This window comes from Podarcis muralis, chromosome 2 (genome assembly GCF_964188315.1).
Source record: "Podarcis muralis chromosome 2, rPodMur119.hap1.1, whole genome shotgun sequence".
Taxonomy (NCBI): domain Eukaryota; kingdom Metazoa; phylum Chordata; class Lepidosauria; order Squamata; family Lacertidae; genus Podarcis; species Podarcis muralis.
In genome coordinates, this window is record NC_135656.1 from 61,895,398 (window position 1) to 61,923,335 (window position 27,938).

General features: G+C 42.1%; 2 protein-coding genes across 4 annotated transcripts in view; one reads left to right on the top strand and one right to left on the bottom strand.

Moving 5' to 3' along the window:
• The first annotated feature begins 407 nt into the window (after positions 1–407).
• HMGXB3 (HMG-box containing 3) lies at positions 408–24,951 on the top strand. 3 transcript variants are annotated; one of them, XR_003705245.2, is made up of 21 exons: positions 408–634; positions 2,475–2,635; positions 4,749–4,923; positions 5,314–5,877; positions 6,230–6,328; positions 7,066–7,197; positions 7,940–8,373; positions 9,168–9,343; positions 9,707–9,804; positions 11,042–11,140; positions 11,952–12,101; positions 14,184–14,485; positions 15,533–15,660; positions 15,895–16,026; positions 17,229–17,413; positions 17,768–17,987; positions 18,723–18,856; positions 20,189–20,305; positions 20,703–20,912; positions 21,910–23,015; positions 23,776–24,951. XR_003705245.2 is itself a non-coding variant. In XM_028718269.2 (20 exons), exons 1-20 carry the CDS (start codon positions 572–574, stop codon positions 22,375–22,377), a joined length of 4,047 nt encoding a protein of 1,348 aa, XP_028574102.2. In that variant the 5' UTR covers positions 408–571; the 3' UTR covers positions 22,378–23,769. The 3 variants fall into 3 exon arrangements, 2 of the variants coding, with proteins under 2 accessions (XP_028574102.2, XP_028574103.2); XM_028718269.2 differs by lacking the exon at positions 23,776–24,951 and having other exon boundaries at positions 21,910–23,769; XM_028718270.2 differs by lacking the exon at positions 23,776–24,951 and having other exon boundaries at positions 2,488–2,635; positions 21,910–23,769.
• CSF1R (colony stimulating factor 1 receptor) overlaps positions 24,815–27,938 on the bottom strand; it is a 38,033-nt gene continuing 34,909 nt past the window's right edge. The window contains exon 21 of the mRNA XM_028718275.2: positions 24,815–27,358. Coding sequence (XP_028574108.2) covers positions 27,224–27,358 — 135 coding nt within the window. The 3' untranslated portion in view covers positions 24,815–27,223. The remainder of the gene's footprint in view (positions 27,359–27,938) is intronic.

Here is a 27,938-nt window from a genome sequence, read left to right on the forward strand (position 1 = left end):
GACAGTGGAATAAACACCCACAAGAGACGGTGAACTCCTTGGAGGTTTTTTGAAGTTGGATGACCATCTGTGTATGATCTATTTGAGATTCCTGCATCGCCGGGGCTTGGATTGGATCACCTTCGGGGTCCCTTCCAACTCCACAACTCTAACACCCGGCGAACAACCACCTCGCCCTCGAGTACCACGACTTCTGCCCCTTTACAGCCGCACCAAGATTCTAGTTCTATAGACGCCCTGAGCATCCAACAAACCTCCCTCCCGCAAGGGGCGCGATTCAACTCTATAACCTTCTCTCCTCTCCTAGATAGCCCCTCGTTCCCTCCTCCCTCCCGCTGTTACCGTAACTCTATGGTTTTCGCAATCAGCCTGCCCGAACGTTCGCCGGCCCGGTGACCTATAGACCCAGGAAGAACTCTCGGGAGCAGAACTTCCGGCACGGCGCTGGTGCTTAAAGCTGTGCTCTGGAGCTGCTCTTAGCAAGGCGTTGAACAGCTATGGAGGCGCCGGGCTCCGCTGAGAGGCTTCCTCGCGAGGCGTGAGCGAAGCGGCCTGGCCGTGGCTGCCCGGTATGCGCGGACGGCGGGGCTCTTCTCCGCTGGGCTCGTATGAGCGGCTCGTCCCGCGACACCAAGTGAGTCCCGGCCAGGGCAAGTCCGGCCTCGCTCTCGCCTTCAATAGCAGAAGCGCCGGCAGAGCGGGGCGTGGAGGGTGGAGTCCCCACCCGCAAGGCTGTGGGCCGACAGGAGGGTATCGGGTGGGGCTGGGGGAGCGGGGGGCTGACTTTGGGGGCCCTGCTGCTCGCATCCCCAAATGCCCACCCAGCCCCTCATTCTGTTTTCGCACGGCCAGCCAGATGACTTGGCAGGAAGCCCACAAGCGCCAGCTGAGCGCAGCGGCACCTGCCCGCTGTTTGCATCTTCTTGCAGTTTGCTGCCGTTTGCGGTTATACAACTAAGTGCAGAACGGATTCTGTTAAATAAATAAGTGTTGCTTCTGATACTGGAGAGCGTTGTATACCCCTTGACAGTTTTATCTTGTCTGATCACATGTTAAGGCATGCCAAGTCGGTGGCCGGTGCTACATCTTGTGGTAGTGAATTCCATAGTTCATGCTTCACTCTGAAACGGAAGGTTTTGCCCAGTGCTGTTTTTCTAGAAAAAGAGGTGCTGGTACTCACCACGAATGCCTCCTCTGTTCTCTTATAATTGCAATGGCACCCACCTGAGAGGTGCCAGAACTGAGTTCCAGTGAGTTCTAGCTGGAAAAAAACCTCTGGCATAGCCTGTTTTGAATCTCCCACTATTTGACTGCATTGGATGGCTCTGGGTTCCAATATTTTGAGACAGGCTCTGGTGTTTGTTTCAACTAAAAGTGGGACAACTGAAACATTCCTAAGTAGATAGGCGTCTATAAAAACAAAGTGGGGACACAATTCTGTTTGAGGCAAGTACTTCCTTTTGCATATGGCTACTACAGAGAAAGGCCCTCTCGCCTTTAGTGTAAATATCCTTCCTTTATGTAACTCTTATCTATATACTGAGACTAATTTTTTATTTTGAATATAATTACATGTATATAGGATGGCATTGTCCAGTGCTTTTTCTCTGGGTGCACTCAAGGGTACACAGTACTGGAACCTACCCCCCCCCCCCCCCCATGTTAAAGGTGTACTGTAACAACTTCATGGTGAATACCGGCACCGTTTTTTTATATAAAAAAAACACTACCATTATCATTTAGTTATTTTTTTTCAAGGGAGCCACTGTAAACATAAGCTTTAAACATGTTACTGGGCAGAAAAACCCCATAAACTATTGGGGCAGATTTCAAAGTTTTAGTGCACTACAAATCACCATACTTAGTCCTCATGTTAAAGTCTCTCTTGTTTTGTTGCTGTATTCATGAATGAACAGCTGCACTTTTTAAAATGAAACATTCAGCCATAATAAACCAGTTCAGATTCTAAGGGCTGCTTCAAACAGAGCAATTTTATTTTCTACACCAGCATTACTTCTATGTAGGGTAATTGGATGTTTGTTGTCATATGATTTACGCCCATGAGGCAATTGCAGCTGTGCACGTTTTGTACACCTGCTGTTTGATGTACCTTTGCTACATGTGCATGCAACAGAATAATGTGTAATAAGTAATATCTATGTACGAAGCAATTGTGTGTGAAATAGCTTTAGGCTTATTTTACAAATGCTCTCAATACATTGAGTGGCAGCTGCTTAGGGCTCAATTTGAGTGTCCAGTTTCAAGAGACATTTAGATCTCACAATGCCTGGAGGATGTCAGAAGTATATTCAATTTCTGTACTATGTTTTGAAAGCAATAGTTCAAACTCAGCATGGATCGTTTGATGATTGTTAGGGTTTTGATGATTGTTAGGGTTTTCATGATTGTTAGGGTTTTCATGATTGTTAGGGTTTTATGACCGGTAATGATTTGAAGAGTGTATAACTTCTTAGAATTTTTCCATAGCAATGGAAGCTCCATATGATGGCAGTGAAGTTACTGTAGTAATGGAGGAAATAGAAAGCACATACACCTTTGCTTCTCCGGTGCCATCTAAAAAGAAGAAGAAATATAGAAGTCCTGGAGATCAAGGGGAAAAGACTAAGAAGCCCAGGTGGGTGATATCTCCCTCCTAAATGGATGTATATCGTACAAAGAGCTTTCCATCTAAGATAACTTTTTTTTAGTGTGCATTCCTTTTCCAAAAATGACAGCTTTGTAGAAGTCCACAAAAGTAACTAGCCTGCAAAATTTTTTGCTAGTCTGTTGGGCGAGATGGGCAGCAGAGGAGGGCTAGAAAGCTCCATCCCTCCTCTAGCAGTTTTCTGCCTTGGGAAGAAGGGGATTTCCTCCTTTTGCAGTGATTTGGTTTCTTTGCTGGGCACATACTCAACCCCTTTTCTGCTAGTCCACTCACTAGTCTGTCTTGAATTCTGTGCACTTGTCTGCACTCATCCTCTGTTAGCTAGTTAAATATTTCAGTAAAGTAGGTCTTCTTTGTAAAGAGGTAAGAAAAATCAACAGGGCCTTAGGGCTGAGAATAGAAATCACTCTGCCATGGATCTTAATTGAAAACATAACATCATCACTGGAGATAAGACAGTGCCAGTGTATCTGAAAATTTGGATATCTTTTGCTATAAGATCAGCAGGAAAGGTTAAAGTGTTGGATTTGTTCCAGAACTTAAAGTGACACCCAATAATGTCCACCTGCTTGTGCAAAGCAAATCTGCTTGCACAATGAGACCCCCCCACCTTGTTCCAACCCTTCAGAGTAGATTTTGTGGGAGCTTGAGCCCTACCAGTGGGGTGAAAGAAAGGAAGGAGAATCCTCCTTGCCTGAGCAGATGCCCTTTTGCTCTATGTTAGATCTCTCCCTGAAGGTACAAGGGCAGCAGGAATATAGTGTGCCTTGTAAATTTGTGGTGGGAAAACTAAGTTTGTTTCAGAAATAATTCAAACTCTTTGAGTACTTGAGAGAACTCTTGTCTTGTTTACAGTAAAAGAACAGTTTACAGTAGCGTAGAGAATGTATTAGCTGGTCTGTAAATAAATGCTTGGATACCCCTTGCACTCTTCTTAGGCATGAAAAGAAAAGTGAGTTTAGGTCAGACAGTCCCTTGCCAACACTGATTCTGTCCCTCTCACAGTCATTTCCTCTGTTTTTCTCAGGTTCAGTTCCTGCAGTACTCATCTGAGTGCCAGAACAGATAATATTGTAAATGAAGGGCTTTGGGACTGAAATAGTAGGTTGAATGGGACCGGGTGTGAAAGTTAAGGCTTTATGTTACATGGAATAAGCCCCTCATTGTGACTGGGTCCATGGCAACTCTAGCTCTGTGAATGATCATGACAGGCATGAAATAAAGGCCTCATGTGCAGAAGCTTCTTGCTTTTCTTCTTTGCTAATCCAGGACTCGGGCTGGGAGGGGGGAAAGCATTGCATGATACAGGATTCACCACTGATATAAATCTGCCGATATCCAGCAGGAAAAATAATGCATAGGAACATGGAGGTTCCATTTAGCCTGTGATAGAGCTGATTTCCATGCATGTGACCAATCCTTTTAAAAGCCATCTTACTGGCCATCCCCACATACCATAGGGATTAATTCTAAAAATTAGTCATCAGTTGTGTGGAAGAAGTACTTTTTTTAGCCTGTGTCTTGAACCGATTGTCAGTTTTCTGACTGGGTGACCAAAGTTGAGAGGGAGACAACTTCTCTCTAGACATCGCGAGAGAGGAATGGACACATGAACTAAAGAGGGAAAGAACAATAGTTTTCTTTAAACAAGCCTGCTTCCTAACCCACAGTTTGAAGTTGGCTTGTTTCAGGAAAAATCATGATTAATATTAAAACACAAGTTTGTTGCTCTAAATGATTAAGCAAAAGCTTCTCCTGGACAGTGAAGAGGGGAGGGTGGAGGATGCAAACTCAAAGCTCACTGTGGCTCATCTTTGTCATGCTCATCTATGGCTTAGTGTGACATCCGAATTCCCCCACTGAAGTTGCTTCCAAGTAATCATGAATAGGGTTGGACTGTTGTTTACCAAATACCTCTTTCAATCTCAATGTGTTTCTCTTTACGAAAACACCTTTTTATTTTCTGAATGTTTATTTTAAAGCAAACCTGTAATTGCTGGGCTGGCCCGGGTTAAGTGGATTTGTTTGCTGTCACTGTAATTTGCGACGGGCTGTAAAAGTCTGGTATTTGCTTGCTTTCCAGATCTGCATACCTTCTATATTATTATGACATATACCTGAAAGTTCAGCAGGAGCTCCCACATCTTCCCCAGTCTGAAATTAACAAGAAGATCAGTGAGAGTTGGAAGCTGCTCAGTGTGGCTGAGAAGAGTTATTATTTGGAGAAGGCCAAATTAGAAAAAGAAGGTCTAGACCCGGTAATTCATCCTAAGTAGCTTCCTTTCATGGCACCTACTGGCATGCAAATATTATGTTTTGCTATATATCAAAACCAGCAAGAAATAAAATACTTTAAGCATCATGACCTTTTACTTGCTTTTTCTAAACTCTGCTGCTTACACAGTACTGTGTTTAGAGGTAGCCAGGTATAACTTTTTTTAGTATGGAAGAGCATCTAAGTTTCATTGAGGTCCTGAAATGACTGCACACATGTTTGAGGTGTGTGTGCATACCTTATCCGTGTGCTTTGCTACAGATAAGGAAGTCTTGGTAGAATTTTGCTTTTGCGGCTTATTTGATATGCCAGTAATGCGTTAAAATAGCCAAACTGATGTGTCCTCATGCCCCTTGTTTGCCCTTTTCCATAGAACTCAAAGTTGTCTTCCCTGACTGCTGTGGTTCCAGACATTCCAGGTTTCCGTAAAATCCTCCCGCGTTCAGATTACATAATTATCCCCAAAGGCTCTCTCCAGGAGGAGAGAGGCAAGCAGCACTTGGAACTCTGCGTCACCCAGGGCCAAACAGCATCAGAAGGACTGACAGCTTCTACCAATGTCACAGGTGTTTCCCACAGCACTGTGCAGAACATCCTCTCTGTAGATTCCAGCCACATTGGCATTGCTGAGCAGTGCATTGCCATTGAAGGGGTTTCAGAAGACCCAGCCTCATTTGTTCAGTCAGACACAATAGAAGAAGTCGTTGCATCGGAGATCTTGTCTCATTATGTCAGACCTGATGCACACAAAGGGGCTGGAGATGTTCTCCTGGATGAAGCCTCTTTGGAAGTAAGCGATGGCTATCCCTATCAAGCAGCTAGCGTGGTTATTGAAGAGACCTTAGTAAACAGTTCGGATGCCTCCAATGGGGGCATTGCTGTGGCCCAACCACAGCCTTCAGAGGGTCTCTCTGTTGTAGCTGTGGTGACCAGAAGAGTAAGTAAAGCTTTTGAAAGTTTTTTCCTCTTGGCTTTCCTTACTGGGTGATCCAGTGCATTTTTACGGGGAAATAAGTTCCGCTGGTTCAGTGGGACAGATACCTAATGTAATCTGCCTAGATTGCAGCCTTATTCTTGTTGCTGGTCACACTCTTGAATAATTGCAAAACAAAATTTATCCAGTAGCTTATTGAACAGATCAAGATGGCTGCATCTGTAGGTCTTAACTACCACTGCCCTGTTGTTTTGGCATACTGTGTTTTGTGAATTTTATATTAATGGGGCGGGGAGGACGTACAGTAAAATTGCTAGAACATAGAAAACACACGCAACCTGTTTCTCTCTTGTAGGACAGAGAAGAAAGTAATTCGTCAACGCCTACTGCACAGTTCATTATGCTACCTCTGTCAGCCCATTCTGCTTTGGAAAATCCAACATCCATCAAACTGGTCAGTAAAGGAAGTGCTGATGCCATCTCTCTTGGAAAGGCTCTTCATTTTTCATGCATTGTTTTTAGTTAGGTCTAGAACACACTAAGCCACTGTCTTATACTGAATCAGACAATCAGTCTTTTAGAATATTACTGTTCCTCTGGATTTTCAGTTCTTTGAGTTTTCCAGTCCTTTTACAGGAGTCACTAGACCTTTGCATATATGCAACATACAGTACATGGGGTGATGAGGGTTAATCCTGCCCTCCTCACTTGTGAGTCCTCCGAAAATGCAACTCATGCCATAATTTGGCTTGGAAAAGGCCTCCAATAGCAGGCTACAATTCTTTTAAAACAACAACAACCTTCATTGCTGGTGAGGCTAGAACAGTTGTGGGTGTATGTCTGCCTGTGAGTATGCATCTGTGTTGTGCTTTTTGTCTGTGTGGCCATGCTCACTTTTGACAACTGTTTTGTGTGAATTACAGAATGTGAGCTGGGGGGTTGTTTTTAAAGTTACTCTTCTTAGCATTTTAGTATCGTCAAAAGTGAAAATGGCAGCATTGCTGGCTTATCAACCCGATAACTCTGGGTAAAATGATCTGCCTTAGTTGCCATGCAGAACAGGGATCCAAGTGAAGTAATGGGAGTGATTCTATGCTACTGTCGTGATACAGTCTTTTAATGATGTTTGAATATACTTAATGATAGTTGTGATGTAGTTCTAGCAAAATAATCCATACCCTCTCACTTCAGACAACTACCTACACCCGCAGAGGGCATGGGAATTGCACCAACCCTGGTTGTACATTCACATACGTGACCAGACACAAGCCACCCAAATGTCCAATGTGTGGGAACTTTCTGGGAGGCAAATGGATCCCAAAGGTATGTTTTCAGATTGTAGGAAATGTGACCTTGTACCTCGCCTTTTGTGTTTATTCTTGGCTTTTAATGCATAAAGTAAGTAAGGCTATGGAATGGTTTATTTGTTGAAATGGTGACTCTTCAGAGCCTTTGTTCTTGGCAAGAAGTATGTGGATAGGGTTGACTCCATACTGTCAAAAATACTCAAAGCAATTTCCTTCCTTTCATAATTCTACAAGTGGAAAACTTCTTTGGGGTGTCCTTTTTCTATCTCAGGCTGAGTTGGGTCTAATAAACTGAAATCAGCCATTGCTTTCTGCTCTAACTCCTTTTAATCAACCTTGATCAACCATTCTTATTTAGTTATTTATTCAAAGATTTTATATCCCTCCTTTTGACCTATTAAATGCACATAAAAATATATAATCCATAATACAAATTAAAGCCCAAGGCACTAGTGCCTGATGAAATCAGGAATCAGTGTGTATTTCCTGTTGTTCCAAAGGTTTTTGTTTTTTTTAAAGTAAGTTTACCTATTTAAAATTAGCTGAATTGCTCAAAGAAAGAAATCCTTTTTTTGTTTGTTTTTGTTTACGTGGTCTCACATCAACTTATTTGATGAGTTGATATTCTTTTCACATTTTCAGCCCTGGAGAATTTTGTGTTTTCATTCTCCATGTCTGCCAATTATTATTTACTAAATGAATTTTAATGCAATATGAAGTATATGTGATGCTGACTTTGAATGTGCTTTGCATTTCAGGAGAAGCAGCCTAAAGGCAAAACTGAGCCAACTTCCGGTGTGCCTATAAAAACATTGGGGCCCCCAAAAAGTCAGCAGCCATTAGCCTTGGGTCAGGCTGTGGTTCATGACAGTGCCTCCAAATCTATGCTGGAGAGCTCCGAAGCAGTTACTCAGCTTCTGAATGCTGCCCCTTCTGGGCAGCAGGTGCAGGAAACGGAATGGGAAGAAGTGATCATCTCGGAGGCTCACATCCTTGCAAACAACATGCAGCCGGAGGAGCAAGGAAGCGCCACGGCTGTTATTCAACTTCAAGAGGGCATTGTACAGGCGGAGCCTTTATTAGAACAGAAGGACAGGGAGAATGAAGGGCTGGAGGCACAGGCATTGGTAGAGGTAGTGAGTGCTGCCAGCTCCCTTTCAAATCCAGCTTCTGCCACGAAACATCCAGCAGGGTAAGTCGATTTTGTGTGAAATATAGACACTGCATGTTGTGGCAATCACACAAGGTCCTCGGACATTTGACGGTCTATTGACCCTGTGCCACCACTGTGATTGCTTTCTTCGCTGCCACCAACCTGTTTCCCACGGGTACACACGGAGTCCAGTCAGTTGTTAACATTAACAAATAATCAAGTTTATTTTATAGGCATGAACAAGCTTATGGTTTCAATTATTTTTTCTTGGCAGTTTCTTAATCTTAGTTTATTTACTGACCCAATGTTCCTAACAACTTCAAACTGATTATCCCAACTAACTATCTGACTCCCCCTAACAATTCCTCTCACTCTCTCACCACACAACTCGACCAACCCACAGGCTGTTCCTCCCTCTTCCTTCTCCAACTCCCCACTCTCAACTGACTTTAACACAATTCCAACTCTCACTCTAACAACTCCTATCTGTTTCCACTGGCCAATCACATCACACTCATTTTAACCCTGTCCTTATGACCCACCTAGGAGGCAAATGCCACACATGTCTTGCACTGCTAATTACACTTTAGACTCCAAATGATTTTCTTGGTGCGCTCCAAGGACATTTTTGCCTCCTGGGCTTTTCAGAGCAGCTCTTTTAGCATGCTTGTATTGACACCTTTGAGTCAATGCTATCTATATTTTAGTGTCTCTTTTTTGACAGATGGCAAGCCTCAGATAAATTACAAGGCAGCCACCATCTCAAGCAGGTTGTGACTGCCGCTGGCATAGCTGAACTGTGGAATTCTCAACTGCGTTTCTTCTCTTTTCAGAGCTGATGCTCTTGGCACTGCACCCAAAGGGCAGGAGCAGAAGAGCAAAGCCAAGCCCAAGCCTTCCTTGCTGGCCGCAGCGAGACCCACGAGGGCAATTTTGCCTGCCCCTGTCAGTGTGGCAAGAGAAACCAACACAGAGCAGCCCGCTTGCAGGCAGCCATTTACAAACAATGGTAAAACAAGGGTTACTGTTGGTGTGTGGTGAGGGAAACTGTGTTTTCTGAATGGCAGGACATGAATTGTTTTACCTAGAATTATGCTGGCGGGGTGTGACTGTGAGTGGCACTTAATGACGAGAAGGCTTGGATCGTGATTTCCCATCAAAGCAGTTTTATGTTTCCAGGACTGTCAGTTTCGCAAATGCTTGTAAGAAAAGAGAGCCTGCACATCTGTGCTTTGGTCTCTTTGAGATTCAAACGTGATTTTGCTACACCACATCCCACACTGCATTTGCTAGACCAGTCAGGATAAAATGCAACATATTGATGTGTATTGTTCACATATCTTAAATGTTCCATGCTTGTTTTTTATTTAAGAAAAAAACTCCTGTGTAAGAATCTCAGGGCTGAAGCCTAGCACTCTGAAGCAGCTGGGACAGTCTCCCTTGCAACCACCCAGTGTTGAAGAGCACAAGGTAATGGTGGTTTTTGCCTAAATTCATGCTCTTCTATTGTCTATGAATGTAATTGTTAGCATGTTACAGAATTCAGTTTTTTCATGTAAAGTGGGGGGGGGGGAATTTAGTTTACATAACTCATTTAATTTCATGTGGCTTATTCTGCAAACATCAGGCTCTGGCCTACAGATTTCTATTCCTTGGGCCATGAGCATGAACTTCAGGAGCTTGGAAATGCTTCTTGCATTATACTTTGCAAATGCTTCTTAAAATAAAAAAAAATACTCAGTAGCGTATGTGATACTGTGTAATCTTTTTAATTGCTTTATTATTTATCTATTTTGCACTTTAACCCCACCCTTCCTCTAAGAATCACAGACTGTATACATAGTCCCCACCCCTCCATTTTATCCTCATAACAAGGTAGCTTGACTGAGAGGATGTGTTTGGATCAGAGTGCAGAGCGGGGGTTTGAGCTGGCCTTTCCCCATCCTGGTATGACCTGCTACACTATTACGGTCTCTAGGGGAAATTTCAGTATATATATATATATATATATATATATATATATATACCGGTATATATATAGAGAGAGAGTGTGTTCTGGCTTGTTCTATTGCTAGTGAAGTCGTTTCAAGGCCAGTTCATGCTGGGAACAAGACTTGGCTTTGCTTACAACCTTCTCACCATGTGTGGTGTGAATTGTAAGATTTGTGTGTAGACTTCATAATTAATAAACTCTGCTCACATAATCCATCCACCCCAATTCTGTGGCAGACAGTTCTATGAGCTGGGCCTACTCGAGTTCAAGCATATGTTTTCAGCCTTTGTTCACTATTTATGCAGACCATAACCTATGGGAATGTTAGGCTTAATTATGGGGAAATGCTAGGGTTGCCTTCTGTCTGCAAGTTTTAGGCTGCTCCTGTGCTCCTCTGTGTGTTGCATTTACAGGCCATGCATAGTACAAACTGGCCTTCAGACAGCAATTTGCTGTATATTTACGGAAGAGTGAAAATGAATAGTAAAACATATGAATGATTTGCTTTTATTGACATGAGATGTTTCAAATTTTGTTTTGGTATATAAGCTGCCTTGGGAGGGCTTTGCTGTAAAATAGAGACTGGTATCCTGGTGATATGTGGAGGGAAATAATCAGAAGTATTTAGGTACAGATGACAACCTAGTAGAATTTCCAACAGTGCGTATGACTTGAGTCTTATTTTTCTCTTGCCTCCTTGATCTCCATTGAAAGCTCCGTGGCAGCACAGACAGCTCAGCATCTCACGTCAAAGTGGTGGAGGTCAAACCAGATGTATTCCCTTCCTATAAGTACAGCTGCACTGTAACCTTGGTGAGAATCATTTGTCACTGCAGCATCTCAAGAGAATGCAATATGTGGCTTTTTCTCTTTCTTTTGCTTTCTGTTACCAGGTGCATGGTTTTCCTCAAATGAGAACCCCTTGTCTGTTTTTAAAAGTAGGCCACGGTTTTGCTGTGGTTGATACTGTCAAAGCACTTCAAAGTTTTGAAACTTCTTATTTTAGGAACTGGCTAAGAACTGAGGCTGGTTTAGTTGTATAAACTTCCTTAACTGGTACTGACTTTTAGCTGACTTCTACTGAAAGCACAAGGTGGTGTTGCCCATGCTTTGAACTGCACAGCCCCATATGAACTGGTTTCTAGGTCAGCTTCTACCTCCCTTTCCATTCATAAGCATTTGCAGTTTGATTTGCCCTGAAACATCACAGCTTCTAGTCAGAGAACATGTGTGGGTTTCACTTCTCACCCGCTGGTGGTTCATAGTAGTGCAGTGAAATGGAAAGTGTACAGGTTGTTATCTTACTTGGCGTTAATCTCTTTTTGAACACGGTTTGCCATGACATCTTAATGGAATTCTGCTTCTGTTTTCCCCTTCATCAAAACCAGCATCCAACCCTAACCCTGTTATGTTTGCTTGAACATCATCTAGCTAAATGGTTGCGATAATTCTTGTTAATACTGAAGCAAACAGTTTTCGGTGGTTGTTGGTGTGGTGACCAATGCCTTTGCTGATTTTTATGTGTTCAGGGAAAGTGGGTAGTGTAGCAAGTTCTGTAGGTCTAGTATCCTCCTGATACGTGTAAAGCAGGTTGGATAAATATTTGGTCTGTCTTTCTTTGTAGGACTTGGGGTTGGCCACTTTACGTGGCAGAGGGAAATGTAAGAATCCTTCTTGCAGTTATGTATACACTAATCGGCACAAACCAAGGATCTGTCCCAGCTGTGGCTACAATCTTGCCAAAGACAGGGCTGAGAAAACAGCAAAATCCCTGGTGAGTTGTGGCTGGTGTTTTGTTTTTTATTACTCCTTAGAATTGAGTGTACTACTCTAGAAATCTCTTTCCTATTGGCCTGTGGTTTTGAATGTGGTGGGACCTGCTTCTGAGTAAAATTAACTAGTTGGGTTGTATGACAAATGTGTTTTGAAGCTACATTTTATAACTATTAGTTCTTGATACCATTCTGGTTTACTTTTCAGTGCTGTTTAAAGCGAGAGAAAAGTAGGCATAATTTTGGGAAGACAAATTCCTTGGCTGCTGTGGGTTTTTTATTTTGGGTTTTTATGCTATATAAAAAATAAGTCTTTTTTCCTGTTAAAAGGGGTGTGTGGTGGGGCAGAAGCAAAAATTCTTGGAGACTTTCAGGGAGTTGGAAAAAAATTCTGGAAAATAATTCAAGGGGGAATAATAATAATAATTTATACTCTGGGCTGCTTCTAGTCTTAGCATAATTGATACGAAGTGACAGAGTTGTGCAATCTGCATTTTCTGTAAAATCTTTGTTCTGTGCTGTTGCTTTGCTGCAACTCTAACCTTCGTGAAGGGTTTGTGGATGGGTGCTGGGATCACATGCTCCATTCCTAGCTCCTCCCCTCTCATTTATGAATTATCTCTGCTGGTTAAGAGTTAACCATGGATCAGGATTTTATTGGCACTGTTAGTTGGCAAACTACTTTGAGGGTAAGCTCTTAATCAGGGTTTGAAGCTGGCTACAAATCTTGGTTAGCAGATCAGCTAACATGATGAGCTAACTCTTACCATTGATAAAATCAGATGGTACAATTTGCATGCAATAATGGAGAGTGTTTGGAAAGGACTGTCTGATATTGTGGCACATTCCTGAACCTTTAACCATGGTTAAAATGCTGTGCTGTGTAATTATCTGTGATTCTGCAGTGGTCTTTTAAGGGAAAACGCTGGACTGTTTCCCTTTTAATTAAGTTTTCATTGTAGCTGTCTCTTCACCTCTTTCCCCCACCCCCATCTACCCTTCAACTTTAATATAGTGGTACCTCGGGTTACATACGCTTCAGGTTACATACACTTCAGGTTACAGACTCCGCTAACCCAGAAATAGTACCTCGGGTTAAGAACTTTGCTTCAGGATGAGAACAGAAATTGTGCTCCGGCGGCGCGGCAGCAGCAGGAGACCCCATTAGCTGAAGTGGTGCTTCAGGTTAAGAACAGCTTCAGGTTAAGAATGGACCTCCGGAACAAATTAAGTACTTAACCCGAGGTACCACTGCACTGCAGATTGACACACTGTTGGGGTGTAAATTCACTAAAGCAAAGCGTGTTTTGTTTTACTATCCTAAAGAGCCCCCTAGTGTTCCTTGATGTACTTAATTTCCAATTCCTTGATGTACTAAATCTGAAGCTGCACTTCTCAGACCTTCTGTAGTTAACAGGCAGCAGGTTAATAATTGAAGACTATTTGCACATTTCGGGTGGGATTCACTTAATAAATCCCATCAGTGGAAGACCTGCAGCACCAGGGCTACCACTTGCACAACAGGGCTTCCCCTATCTTCCCTCACAGTGCCCCCCCCCCCTTGCACAAATCCCAAATTGGCACTCAGGAGGCCAGGAGAATCCCCATAACTGGGGTGGGGGGAGGGAAGAAGGGATCCTTCTTTCGGGCAAGCTGAAATGCTTGATCAGACACAACATAGCACTGAATTCCATTCTTCATACACCTGTGAGAGTGTGTGGACTCTTCCACAGTTGACCTTAGCCTTCTTTAGGTATTCAAAAGAATGTTTGAGGGCTCAAACTGGGTAGGGGTGTGTGGGCTCATGGGCGGCAGCTCTGCCCCTTCATTTCCTAGCCTTAAACTATTTCTGTGCAAAGGTCTGCAGGGAGATTCTAATTGTGTTTGGCTGAATATGGTTAGAATCTCCCCTGCAATAGGGAACCCTGTGCAGTCAGGCTTTCTGTTTGAGCTGGGGTTCAGCACGCCCTCTGAGAGTATTACCAAATCACTGTTCTTGTCTAGTCTTCGCATAAATAGCAGAAAATAAGATCATTTTTGAACCCACAAACATCTTGGCAGATAAAACCAATTTTTCTTTCTAGGAGGTCACCTCTAGCCCTGCAGATGTGCTGAACACCAGTGAGCCTCTAATTCAGTCCCAAAAAGAAGTCCAGCGTCAGTCCACCTTACAGCTTCTTCGCAAAGTAATACAGATACCGGAGAACGAATCGGAGCTGGCTGATGTTTTTGCACTGATTCATGAACTCAATAGTTCGCGGCTCATCCTGTCCAATATGAATGAGGAGACGGTCACCATCGAGCAGACCTCTTGGTCGAACTATTACGAGTTTCCATCATCCCAGTGCCTTCTCTGTAGCAGCCCTTTGTTCAAAGGAGGACCAAAGTGAGTGAAGAATTGCATTGATTGCCATTCTTCTCAAGCAGATGGGAGCGTGTCTCCAAATGTCACTGTACTCCCAGCTCCAGTCAGTCTGTGGCTGAGGTGGGGGTGGGTGGGTTCTGACTGAGCAATACCTGGAGGCCGCAGGTTCCCTGCTCCTATTCTAGAGGGCTTGCTCTTTAAAAGATAATTTCCCTTGCTCTCATAACCAGTTTGTGCATTTCGAATCGTAAGTAAAGTGTATCACCTACATTTTAGTCATATGTGCCTCATTGGTGGTAAACAAAACTGACAAATCAAATCGCATGGACAAGCTAGTCTACCAGGACTAGTAAGGCTATTGGCTGCTATGTTTGTGTGTTGCTTTCTCCAGACATACCGCAGGTCCTGAAACTAGAATTATATTTCCTTCTCTCTTTTTTTTCCTTGAGAAAATGAAGTGTGATTTGAACATCCAGATTTTCTGCATCTATGTACCCATAGTAGGGTGGAGGTGCTGTCTAAAGAGGCATTGCTTCTGTGGATTCTAGCTCTTTTGTTCTATTTACAGGTTATGTACTAAGAAATATGATAAAGAAGCAGACAAATCTGGCTGCAGTTTTTCTTCTTTTTTATGCTGAGTTTTATCTGTGACATATATTTGTGTTTTTGTTTTTAGTCTGATTCTAAGAAAATATTTACTGTTGTCTTTTTATTGGCAAACTGCTTAGAGATTTTATTATATTCAGTGGTATGAAATTGTTGCTTGTGAACAAACAAATATTACTTAGATTTATTATTATTTACTCATTGAATTTATATTCCGCCCTGTACCTGGAGGTCTCAGGGCGGTTCACATAATAAAATCAAAATATGAAACCACAAAATACACTTCAAACACATCATCAGGGTGGCTTTCCCCTCCAGCTGGAGACAACCTGTGTTTTAGGCTGTGTTTAGATTTCCAGGAAAGGGTTAAGGTAACTACTTTCAGCTAAGCGTTTGATCCTACTTCTGTCTTTCCTGGTATTTCTTAAACTGAAATCAATTCCTTTCCATCTATTGTCATAGTTCTCTTGCGGGTCCTCAAGAGTGCTGGTTGTTGACAGCTAATCGGCTGCAGGTGGTCACTGCTCAGCTCAAGGTGTGCGTGAATGTGCAGTGCTTGGCTCTCCACAGCTTCAATGATATATACACCGGTAAGAAACTGTATCAATAAACTAGTATATTGGAGCCCTAAGCTTCAAAGGGAGGTGTATAAAAGTGTGACATGTGCATTCTGTTCTTCTGTTGTGATTTTTATGTGTTTCTTCTTCATGAGGCTGCGCTGTGTGCTTGAATGTGAACAGAGTTTCTAAACTTGGGATCTGAGCTATCTTCTGAATTTCTAAATCCATAGTAAGAGCTGTCTTTGTTTCTGTTTTCAATTGTAGGCTTGTTTAATGTGGGCAACAAGCTTTTGGTGAGCCTGGACCTTCTGTTTACAATAAGAAATCATATTAAACTCGGAGAGGATCCTAAAGTGGCAGTCAGCAGCATCTTGGAATCGGTGCAGGAGCAGACTGGTATTGATAATTCTCTTTCTCCTTCTTTCCCAACAGCTTTGCATCCTTAGTTTGCTTGGAAATAGGATGGTTTTTCTGTGAGGGGGTTTAAAGTAATTGGCTTTTTCCAACCAGTTCTTTCCAAATTAAGATTCCCCTGCACTTTATTTGATGATTTTGTGAAAATGTCTGTTACTCATTCAGAAATCTACCCAGCAGTTGTGACTGCTGAGTCAACAGTTTTTAGCCACCATTTAACATTTTCTCCTTGAGAAAACAGTGGCGAATCAAGGACTATTTTAGCAGATTACCTGGATGCTTTATTTAATCAGCTGACTATTGTGGAATGGAGGGCTTTGTAAGAGAGATTAGTATTTTAGCTATGCAGGACTATAGGCAAAAGGGCCTGTTGGTATGATGTCGGCTGAAAGACTACGAATGAATGCTTTTCCTGTGTCCCAAAATATGCAGAAGATGAGACTACAGAACCTACCCAGCAGGATTGTCTGACATCTTTGGATAGGGATTTGCTGGCAGTGTAAAGTTGCCTTCGCTTGATCACTGGGTACTTTTTCTTCTGCTTTTCCAAGAATAGAATGTGAAAGTTACTGAATTAAGCTGACTTTCTTTTTGCTCAGCCATGGTTTCCCAGCCGTTGTGTCTGACTGTTGTGTCAGTGCAAGTATTCTTTTTTATGCAATAGAATGTGGAGAAGGGGGAAAGTCCTATTGTGCTGATGGTAAGCCTTGTGTGAGCACAATTATTTAGCTGAATACTGCACTATGTCTGTGAGTGGCATATTCTGGAAATGTGTTGGATTTGCTGTATGTGTAGCTACAACTGGAGTGCAGGGAAAAGGAAGCAGTGCCTGTTTCCCGACACACCTTTGCTGTGGGTGCAATAACGGAGTCATACAGAGTACATAGCCTGTTCTGTTCCCTGTCATCTCTGGGGACCTACACAGGTGTAAATATTGCAGTGTACCTGAATTAAAGGGAACAGCATTGCTCAGATACAATTTCTGGGTAAACTGTAATTCAAGTAGTACTTCTGTGACTTTCCAGTGAGGGTACAGAGCTGGAAAATAGGCAGCACAGAAGTATGTTCCTTCAAGCTTAGTATTACCATTTATTCTATTGTCCTTCCCTCAAAAATCCCATTCTTAGGGATGACGATTGTCTGAGGCTTCCTGACTAGTTAAATGGTTCTCTTTTTATCCCTAGAGAGAAACCTGAGCACTGAGGAGCTCACTCAGCTCGAGGAGCTGCTATGTAATGGCTACTGGGCCTTTGAGTGCCTCACTGTCCGAGACTACAATGATATGATCTGTGGAGTCTGTGGCGTCGCACCCAAAGTTGAAATAGCCCAGAGGAATGTGGAAAATGTTTTGCTGCTGAAAAATATTGAGGTAGATTATCTTAGGCATGCATCACGCGCTCCAGTCATACCTTGAATTCTGCTGCTCGTTGTATTTGTTTGTAGTGCTACTATGTACTGGGTCAGTTTATATCCTTGTTTGTTCCAAAGTAGGAAAGTGAGAAACTCTCAGCAAAATTTCTCAGGGCATTTTCTTCCGCAAACCTCTACCTGAAGTTCTGAGAAGTGAGTGGGGAGTACTGGGACAACCCAGAGCCAATGATACTGTGAAATTCAAAGCAGAAAGAAGAATTGATTTCTGTGTGTAGAGTTGAATAGGGCATATAATTGTCTTAAAATTAAGTTATCGGTTGATATTTTTCTTCCCCTCTTCTTCCAATGCTAGTTTACTTGGCCAGAATTCTTGGCCTCTAGTGAAGTAAACGTGGAAGACTTTTGGTCCACCATGGAGACGGAAGTGATAGAGCAGGTGGCATTCCCCTCCAGCATCCCAATCACAAAGTTTGATGCCTCTATCATCTCCCCCTTCTTCCCACCACTGATGAGGGGCACCGTGGTTGTCAACACAGAGAGAGAGAAGAACCTTGAAGCACATATAATGCCAGGTAACTTGTTTCTCTGGAATGGTAGCTTTATATGGTGTCCAAAAGGACACTAAGAACTGAGCACTAAGGCAGGAAGTTTAGCCTTGAGAATGTGTGCTTTTAAAAAGGCTGATGGAATTGGCAAGGGCTGAGTAGAATGCCAACTCTGTATGAACACTTCTGGGAAAAATATTTTCCACAGTGAGCTGCCATAGGGAAGCAATAAATTTTTTTTTATGCTTTCTATCCTGTTTTGTGCCCATAGAGCCTATCCACATTGGTACATCTGCTAGAATGCCCTTAGGTTGGCCTGCCTGCAGAAGCTTCATGTTGGTCACATTAAGGGATAAGGAATGTTTTCAACATTATCATTTTTTCTATGGAGCACCACACCACTGGGAAGACCTTTTAGACCAGGCATAGGCAAACTCGGCCCTCCAGCTGTTTTGGGACTACAGGTCCCATCATCCCTAGATAACAGGACCAGTGGTCAGGGATGATGGGAATTGTAGTCTCAAAACATCTGGAGGGCCGAGTTTGCCTATGCCCTTTTTAGACAAAGGTCTTGTGCCCTCAGTTTCATCTTGCCAACTTCTGGTGCTCAGCTTAGATGCTTGATGTCTGTCATTCTAGGAATTCAGAACTTGTGAAGTGGCTTTGCTTACTGTATTCTGGTGCAAGTCAAGGACTGTTTTGTCATTTGTAGAATTAATTAAAATGTTCTCTTCTAAGTGAGAATTACACCTTGCTCTTTAGGTAATGCAAGTGTTCTAGTGAGGCTGATTCAGGACGAAACCTGTAAAATGGAGCAGATTGGTTCATACAGTGAGGAAGAATTGCAGAATTTCTTGACCCAGTGCAGCGTTCCCTGGGAGGCAGAGGACTCAAAGGTAATGGAGGTTTTCTGTAAGCACATAACAATCCCTGGCTTTTGAAGTGTGTGCTGCTTCCGTGTCCTCTTGGGATTCAATTACAGAGGGAAAGAGAAGCATATAGTATCACTTCAGCATGTTTGGAAAAGTAAATGGCTTGATGATAGTACAGTGATACCTCGGGTTACATACGCTTCAGGTTACATACGCTTCAGGTTACACACTCCACTAAGCCACAAATAGTGCTTCAGGTTAAGAACATTGCTTCAGGATGAGAACAGAAATCTGGCTTTGGCAGCAGGCGGCCCCATTAGCTAAAGTGGTGCTTCAGGTTAAGAACAGTTTCAGGTTAAGTACGGACCTCCGGAACAAATTAAGTACTTAACCTGAGGTACCACTGTACTGTGCAATTCATCTTGAAGCTTCATGGTATTATTGTTGTATTATCAAGAGAAGCCTCTTTTTTTTGGCATTATACAGACCAGCGTTTACCAGCCTGGTGTCCTCCAGATGTTTTGGACTACAATGGTGCTGGCTGGGGCTGATGGGAGTTGTAGTCCAAAGCATCTGGAGGGCACCAGGCTGGTGAAGGCCGATACAGACATAGTCTATCAGCTTATCTCAAAATATTCTTCTGAGGCCCTTCTTCATGTGCCTCCTCCATGAGAAGGCTGGAGGGTGGCAACACAAGAATGGGCCTTTTCTGCAGTGGCTCCCCATTTGTGGAATGCTCTGCCCAGGGGGGTTCGCCTGGAGTCTTCATTATACACCCTTAGGCACCAGGTGAAAATGTTCCTCCTAAACCAAGCCTTTGGCGGAGTCACATCCAATGCCCTTTTAATATTGGGGGGGGGGGGGTTATTGGGTTGTTTTTATGTTTATAATGTATTTTGTGTTTTTATATTGTGATTTTATGTTGTAACTGCTCAGACCTGTGGGTATAGGGTGGTATACAAATTTAATTAATTAATTAATTAATTAAATTAATTAATTAAAATAATATAATTTATTAATAATTAATAAGGGAAATGATTACATGAAATAAATAAGGGAAGTTCTTATTTTGGATATTGTTAAAAAGAAAATATGTAATGTGTGTACTTAAAAAAACACCCAAATGTTTTCCCAAGTTGAAAACACTTCCTGGGGGTAATACGGTAAAATGTATTTGCGAAAATATCATTTAAAAATATGAGGCTGTGATGGGGATAGGGTATTTCATGACAAAATAAAACGGGAGAGTGGGGGTTTTGACCCTTGCAACCTTTACATGAACTTATAACTACACCACGTTTTGTCTTCCTGTTTTGTCTCTCTCATGCTGATTTTTCTCTGTGACATATTCCGTAGGAGCAGTTGTGTCTTTCTCTTCTGGCTCTATATGATTTTGTACAGAATGGGACACAGATCAGTCAGCCCCCAGCACACTTCACTGGAGGGAAAGTCTACAAAGTCTGTCCACACCAGGTGAGAAGGATTAAAAATTGCACTAGTAAGTTTAAATAAGCCTGTTTCATAACATGGTTTGAATTCCTCCTTACGGTTCTCCAAGGACGAGGAGCATGCAGATCCCAAGATTGCTGCAGCTACTTCCCTTTGCAACAAACCATAGCTTATTCATATGTCTCTGGATCAGGGAACATGCTCTGGATCATGGTGTCAGGACAGTCCATGCTCTTTTCTTGACCGTCACCCTAGAGAGAAACTTAGACTGAATCTTCCTCTATAGAATTCAAGTTGTTCATTTGAAGAGAGGCTTAAGTTATCAGGGCAGCATTTGAGAAGTTTAGGGTGGAACCTGAGACGTGTCTCCTTATCTTCCAGTGCATTGCACGAAATCAGTTACACTTTTTTATCTCCCCAGGTTGTGTGTGGCTCAAAATACATTGTGAGGGGGGAAAGCCCCCGGGACCACGTGGACCTCCTGGCCTCTTCACGCCACTGGCCACCAGTCTACGTGGTAGACTTGGCCTCCTCTGTGGCATTGTGTGCAGATATCTGCTATCCTGACTTGACTGCTCAGATGTGGGGGAGGAACCAGGGCTGCTTCTCTGACCCCATGGAGCCATTAAAGGTTAGTTGCCTTGCGCCAGTGCACTGTTTTCAAAGCTAGTAAGATTATCAAGAGCAAGCTTGTCTTCTTTGGAGGTGCCTTTAAGAGAAGGTGCTAAGGTGGTGGGGACTCTGAATTTTCAGGTGTTTTATTTTTTTCAAATAACATGAGCTACAACTTCCTACGGCATATGCTATCTTTCTGATGTTATTTTGCCTACTGTCACTTCATTGAGGTCTAATTTTGAGCAATATGATTACTCTGATCAGACAGTATGGGTGTTAAACATTTACAGTTGAGTTACCTCTGCAGTTGTCTTCTGCCTTCCTTTATAGCTCCTACTCCCCTTTGTCCAGCTCAGTGTGTGTCAGCTTAAGCAACACATTTCAATGAGAAATGGTTCTCTGTGTTACGTGTTTTTAGAATTCATTTGTTTTTAGTTAGGCAATGAATAGAAGGCCATGTAAATTGGTAAGAATGAGAAAGACAGCCCAATATGTGTTAAACTTATTTTAACATTGCTATAACCTGGGAACCTTGCGGTGAAGGACAGCTAAGGAATTCAGTAATAATAGCAGTAATATTTTTATCCTAATTGTTCCTTGTAGGAAAATAGGCCCTAAATTGGTATTACTTCTCTAAGCAATAATTTTGGGCTTTTCTCTCCCTCCCCTCTTCCTCACTGATGGGGGTATGTACATAAATATGAATACAAATGTATGTCTAATTTCAAATGCTTGGCGTAGGTTTTTATAGCTTGGTCCATACCACATTTGTCTTGCTGTGGAAATAGTCAACTATTTTTCCTGCTGAACAGATGCAGAACTGAGCATGTTAAAGTGTATGATTTACTCAAAGAATCTTGGACTAATTAGAGCTTCAGATCTAGTTGCCCCTATCACACCATGCTGACTCTTCTTAAGATATTTCTCTTATTGCTTAGGCACTTCTGAAGGAGGAAATTGCAAACATTATTCTAATACATGAAAGGTAACTTCCCCCCTTTCTCTTTCATCAGTTTGTGTCTTGCCCAGAACTTCTTGACAGACACTACAATGTAGATATGACCAGTGCTGAACATTCCGTTCAGCATCCCGTCACCAAATCAGCGTCTCGACGAGTGGTTCACACCGGGACAGAGCAGAGCACTCAGGGGGACGCAACAGCTCAGTACCGTTCCCTCTCCGTTTGCCGGGAACTGGAACCCTACGGTGCTATCATTACAGCCATCAATGACAGCAAAACCAATAACGTCCGTCAGAGGCCTATAACCTTTGACAACGCAACGCACTATTATCTTTATAATCGCCTGATGGATTTCCTCTCCAGCCGTGAGATTGTGAACAAGCAGATTCACGAGATTGTACAAAGCTGCCAGCCAGGTGAGGTGGTGATCCGGGATACTTTGTACCGCCTAGGTGTGGCCCAGATCAAGACGGAAATGGATGAAGATGAGGAGATTCAAGGGGAGGATGGTGTTGCATAATAACATGGTTTGAGGTGGTCATCTTAGCCATAGGAAAGAGAGCTAGGCTGCAGATACTCTGGGCAGCTGTCACTCAGATATGCCCCAGGCCTGAGCAGCTTTGACAGCTTATGCTGACCAAAGAGTTGTGTGCTTCCATTAAAATCTGGATTGGGTTTTTGATCTGCAGACCAGCTAGCTGAAAACAGGCAGGTTTCTCCTCCCCAGGAGCTACTTGAATCCCTAAGCCCGCTGGGATAGCGTGCTGAATGGGAGAAGACAAAGGGTTTCCAGTGGCCTGAAATTTGCAGAAATTTGCAGAGGATCATCGAACCTGTTTTTCGAAGTGTGTATGTTGCTGGGTGTCGGGATCATAACAGGAGACGACAGGGAGCCGCAAGCTTGTGTGACTCTCCCAATATTATACCCTGAAGTGGGTGACCATAACAGATCAATGAGCATTTGGATCCCCAGCTGCTACTTGGTTCCGTTCTGAAAAGACTTGAACTTAGACTGACTTTCAGCACCAGTCAGTGTTTGAAGGGGTGAGAGCACATCTGCTCCTCTAACTCATTCTGGCTCTACCTGAGAAGCTTCTATGTTTATTTAGTGGTTGAAATCCAGAGTGAGCTGAAGTTTTAATGGCTCCGTGCATTAAGGTAAGAGCTGTTCCGCCGTAGGTTATAATTATCCTGGCTAGTATAGTTATTATAAAGGTTCTTCAGGGATTTCTGTGTTTTGGATGAAGCATCTGGATCAGGAGAGGATTTTCAGGCACTTTACATCCTATCCATGGACTTGATAGAAGATTGTCTGTTGCTATTTCTAGTAACATTATTAAAGAATATTTGTGCATTGGTAGTGGGATTCAGTGAACACAGCCCAACAAGAGATGCTTTTATTATTTCCCCAGCTAATACCTGTTAGGGAAGGTGTGCAACACTTACTGCCTGGGCTCTTTGCAAACCACTATGTATGCTCCATTTCCAACATTTACAAAACTGACTTGGGCAAATTTAATATGGTTATATTCACTCCAACACTTTGTCTTGAGGAGACCAGCATTCTTCCTCCTGTGTAATATGTTGAAATGTGGTGTGTCAACTCTTTGCATTATTACCCACTGATTCCCATTCACTCTTGCCCATCCATAAATCTGGAAAGTGAAAATGGATTTCCACTATAGCTGAAAGCAGGAAATTCTGGAACGTAGGGGAAGAGTTTCCACTGTTTTATTCAGATTTGTGGTGTGGTTTTAAAAACTTCCTTCCATGAAGGATTCTAGTGTGTATTGTGCTGTAAAACAAACCACCACCATAATGAATTTTCAAGCAAAGCTTGTGATTTGCTGTTAAAAATGCTAATTTATGAATGACACTTTTCCAGTCAGTGAAAACTTTAATAAATTATCTCTTCCAGTGTTTGGAGGGTGAAACTATTTGGCCTACTGTGGAATTTGTTGTATGGCACCCTAAGGCTGTTGAAAGTGACTTGAAATACTGCTCCAAAGTTCAAGATCATAGTTACCCAAGATGTGGAAGGGAAAGGTTTTGTGAGGTCTGTATCATGTTAAGATTAATTTCAAACATCTGATGAAACTGAGTATTGAGATGTGTAGAACATTGCAGAAGCTAATGATCCTTTATCAACTTAGTTATGAGGGTGGGGCATAGGTTATCAGGGGGGAAACACATGAATTGCTACTATTACATTTATGCCCCACCTTGCCTACAAAGCAGCTCAAGGTGGCATGGATGGTTCTTTTGCCATGCCCATTTATTTTCACAACAACTCTTAAGAGGTAGGCTAGGATGAATGAGTGGCTGGCTCAAGGTCACCCACGTGAGCTTCATGGCCGAGATGAAGTTTTTAAACTGGGTCATCGCAGTCCTGATCTGAAACTCTAGCTCTGAGGTTCCGACACGGCATTCAGAGACCTACCAGAGCACCAGAGGAATTTCTTGAATCACCTTCAGGGCAGGTTTTCAGTGCTGACATAGTCCAAGTTTCTCTTCACTCTCCCCCATGTTGTCTGCTTTGGCCCTCCTACCATTTTGTAGCTGGGAAACTTGAAAAAGAAAGAGAGAGCATCCTTCTTTGTAGTTGATGTCCAATAAGAAGAAAGAACAGTTTAATTGGACACCAGAGAGAAGAGAATAGAGTTCTAACTGGATGGTATCATCAGCAAGGGGACATGTTACCTAAAGCTTTAGGTAATGCTCAATTAGTGCAGAATCTCGTAGAATTGGGGATTTGTCTTCCAGCTTTGTCTTTAAACAAACCTGTACTTTACATGGTTCATAAGTAAGTACATTAGCTGAGGCATGCTTTTTTTTTTTGGAGTCTATCAGAACTATTCTCAAAGTCACTTAATTTATTATTATTATTTATTACACAGTATTTAAAAATGCCCTTATATTGTCTCCTAGGAAAAAAGTAAACAACTAAATAGTTCTAATTACTTTGCTTAATCAAATTGTTTTATTTTGAATGGCAGTTAAATGTGAACATACTGATTTATGTACTTGGAAGAATGGTTTCATTTGGAAACTCAACATATAGCAGTTAACTATTTTAAAGCGATCTTGCAGCAACTGAATGGTGGTAGTTCGTGCTGGAAAACTGTCTGGCTAGTTCTTATCCAATAAGAGAGATGCTCCTTTTTCATTTACACAAGGCTTCAAAGATAGCTGCTTAGCAAAGCTAGTAACCTTTACATAAAACTCAAATCAGTGGCTTGCAAAATATTATGAAAACCATTATGAAGCTGCTGCTTTCTAGTTTTGGTTTTTAAAACTGCAGTGTATGTAAAAATAACAAAGTAAATACATAAAACAGTTGTGACAATTTGTGTACGCAAGCAGTACAAATTCACATTTGCTGCAGTTGACTTATTGGAGAATGTGAGTTAGATACTTCAGATGAGACTGCCCATCTATTTTGCAGCAGGTTAACAATATTTATTTTTTTCATATTTCAGAAAAAATATCAAACGTCAGTAGTCTTAACATAAAATTGCCTGAGATTTGCTTACCCGTTTGTAACCCAAAAACTAATACATTGCAACAATTTATTTTAGCACATTAATGCCACCCTGCAGTGTAAAACGCCCAGGGCAGCTTACATATTAACACAAATGCAATAAAATCTCAGTGTTATAAACTACAGAGCAACAATGCCAAAGAGTGATAAAATTCAGAAAAACAAACGATTACAAGTAGTCCTCAATAAACGTTACTTTCTATTGCTTCAATGCCCTTTATATATATGATGTTAGAAACTCAGACAAAGTTTTAGATGCAAAGATTGGAGAGCTCTAATTTTGCTTTGTTTTCTATTTTCTCTAATTTTACTAATATTGTTTGTCCCTAAGGACAAAGCCTCCAGCAATGGTGATTTGTGTTTGCTGTAGTAAATGTAGGAACTTCATGAGCTACTGGTACGTTCCAGTCGCTAATAAAACCCAGTCTTTCCTAAAGGAGAACATTTCACAATTTTTTAACTCTCGCATTAAAATCAATGGGACTTTAGGTACTATTCTAGGTCATTTCCTTTCTTGTTGATCTGTTGCATGCCAAGCTATTCACATTGTTTCTATTATTTCAATGCTTGCTATCACAGATTTAATAACTTGCTTTCTAATACTGTTGCAAATTATTCCTAATGTAGTACATTCCCTAGCTTATTGCTCCTTTTGGCTTCTTGTTTCATTTGAATTGCCAAGTAAGAATGAATTAAGCCTTGTGAGTTTTCTCTCCATTAACCAAAAATTGGCAAATAAAAATTACCAGTTTCTAAAAACTATAAAAACTGGTTAAGCGATCAAACATTCAGCTACAATGATGGCTGCAATTATCTCTGGGTTCAATATTAAACAATATTGACTAAGGCTTGGCCAAAATACCCTCCCTTCCTTTTTTGTGACACTAAATTTTCACATATTGATGTCTCCAAACAAAAAGCAGGCATTTAAATCAGTTGAGCAAGAGAGGTTGCAATCCTGTATCGACTTACCTGGGAGTAAGCCCCATGGAACTTGATTACAGCTGCATAGACATGTATAGAACTGCACTGTAAGTCACTCATTAGTAATGTGTTTTAAATCTAAAGCTTTGCTAATAGATTGGCTATACTACTAAAAATCACAGTTTAATACTTAAATTTTTGTTTGCTCGATTAGCACATGGTACAATGGTAATCCCAAGTGAGAGAAAGAGTTGCTGTTACTTTCTTGTTTGAAGTTCTTATCTGTGGAGAAATAGAGAACCTTTCTTCCAGCTGAGGTCATTTCCCCTCTTGAGATGTGACTTCACAGATGGGGAATGGTTATGATTCTTTTCCCACCCTGACCATTGCAAAATCCCTGAGCCAGAGTCAAATTGGATAGGATCTGTCCATTTCCTTTTGACTAATCTTATCAAGGTGGTATTCCTTCCCAGGAAGAAGTCAAGATAGGGAAAGGAGTCCATTCTAAACTCATATACCTATGGATGAGCAGTGAAAGGTACACGAGATATAGAAAACTTGGTTTTAAAGTCCACATTCCCCACTCTCTCACTCTTACAAGCACGCTAATATGAAGATGGGTGCTTAGTAGGCTATGGCAATCTGCTGACTTTATACGATGATTCTGCCCAAGATTCCTGCATGCTCTAAGCTAAGCTCGATAAAAATTGGAAACCAGTTACAAGTAGTAGCGGGGGGAGGGGGAGATGTGTAATGCTTCATGTCTTGAAGTCTGCTGCCAGTGCAGTGCCCACTAGTTACATCTGGCTTTCTGGTATGAAATGCTCCCAGAGGGATAGCTGTTCGAGAACTACATTTCAGTTGAAATCGAACCAAGAAGTAGGGTACAGTTGTATACCCTTTAACAGAACTGGTAATTGTTGCTGTTCAGAAGGGGTTGGATGCTCTCTCCAGTGTCACAAGATTCATCTTCACAATAGCTGGAAGGCTCACATCCGCTGTCTTCTTCTGTGCTGGCTGGTAAGTTGGTGTAACCCTTCACGGCAAGGGGGGAAAAAACCCACAAACTTTAGTGCTTGGAGTATATAATCTGAAGAGAAAGCCTTATTAACAATTGCATTCAGGAAAATACAGCATTTAAAATAAATAAAACAGAAGCTCCTAAACAATTTGATGCCTTTTTATCCCTCTTCAGCCATTTGGAAAGCCTGTTAACAACTGGAGGTGGTAAGGAGGTGAGTGTGCTAGGCTCTACATCCCTGTCAATATTCCAGTCACCTTAAGACTCATGGAGGGTAACCTTATGGAGCAGGGAGCCTCCTGGGCCCCATGCATTTTACTCTGGGAAATCAGGCTTAAAAAATGTGTGGGAAGCCCTCCACGAAGGAAGGACACCCCCCCCCTTCACAAAGTTGCCGTCCATGACTTGGAAGGTGACTGCAATGGTCACTGGGAGACAGCTGCTTTTTACAGCTTCTCATGTATTATCATGGCTTCCAAACACCTGAACACGGCATTAATCCCCTTTTGATTTTGCCAGCGACAAGTGCCATTTTAGTGTATGTTCAGCAATGTGGGAACTCTGCTATGGAGCTGGGGAACCTCTCTCACAGACC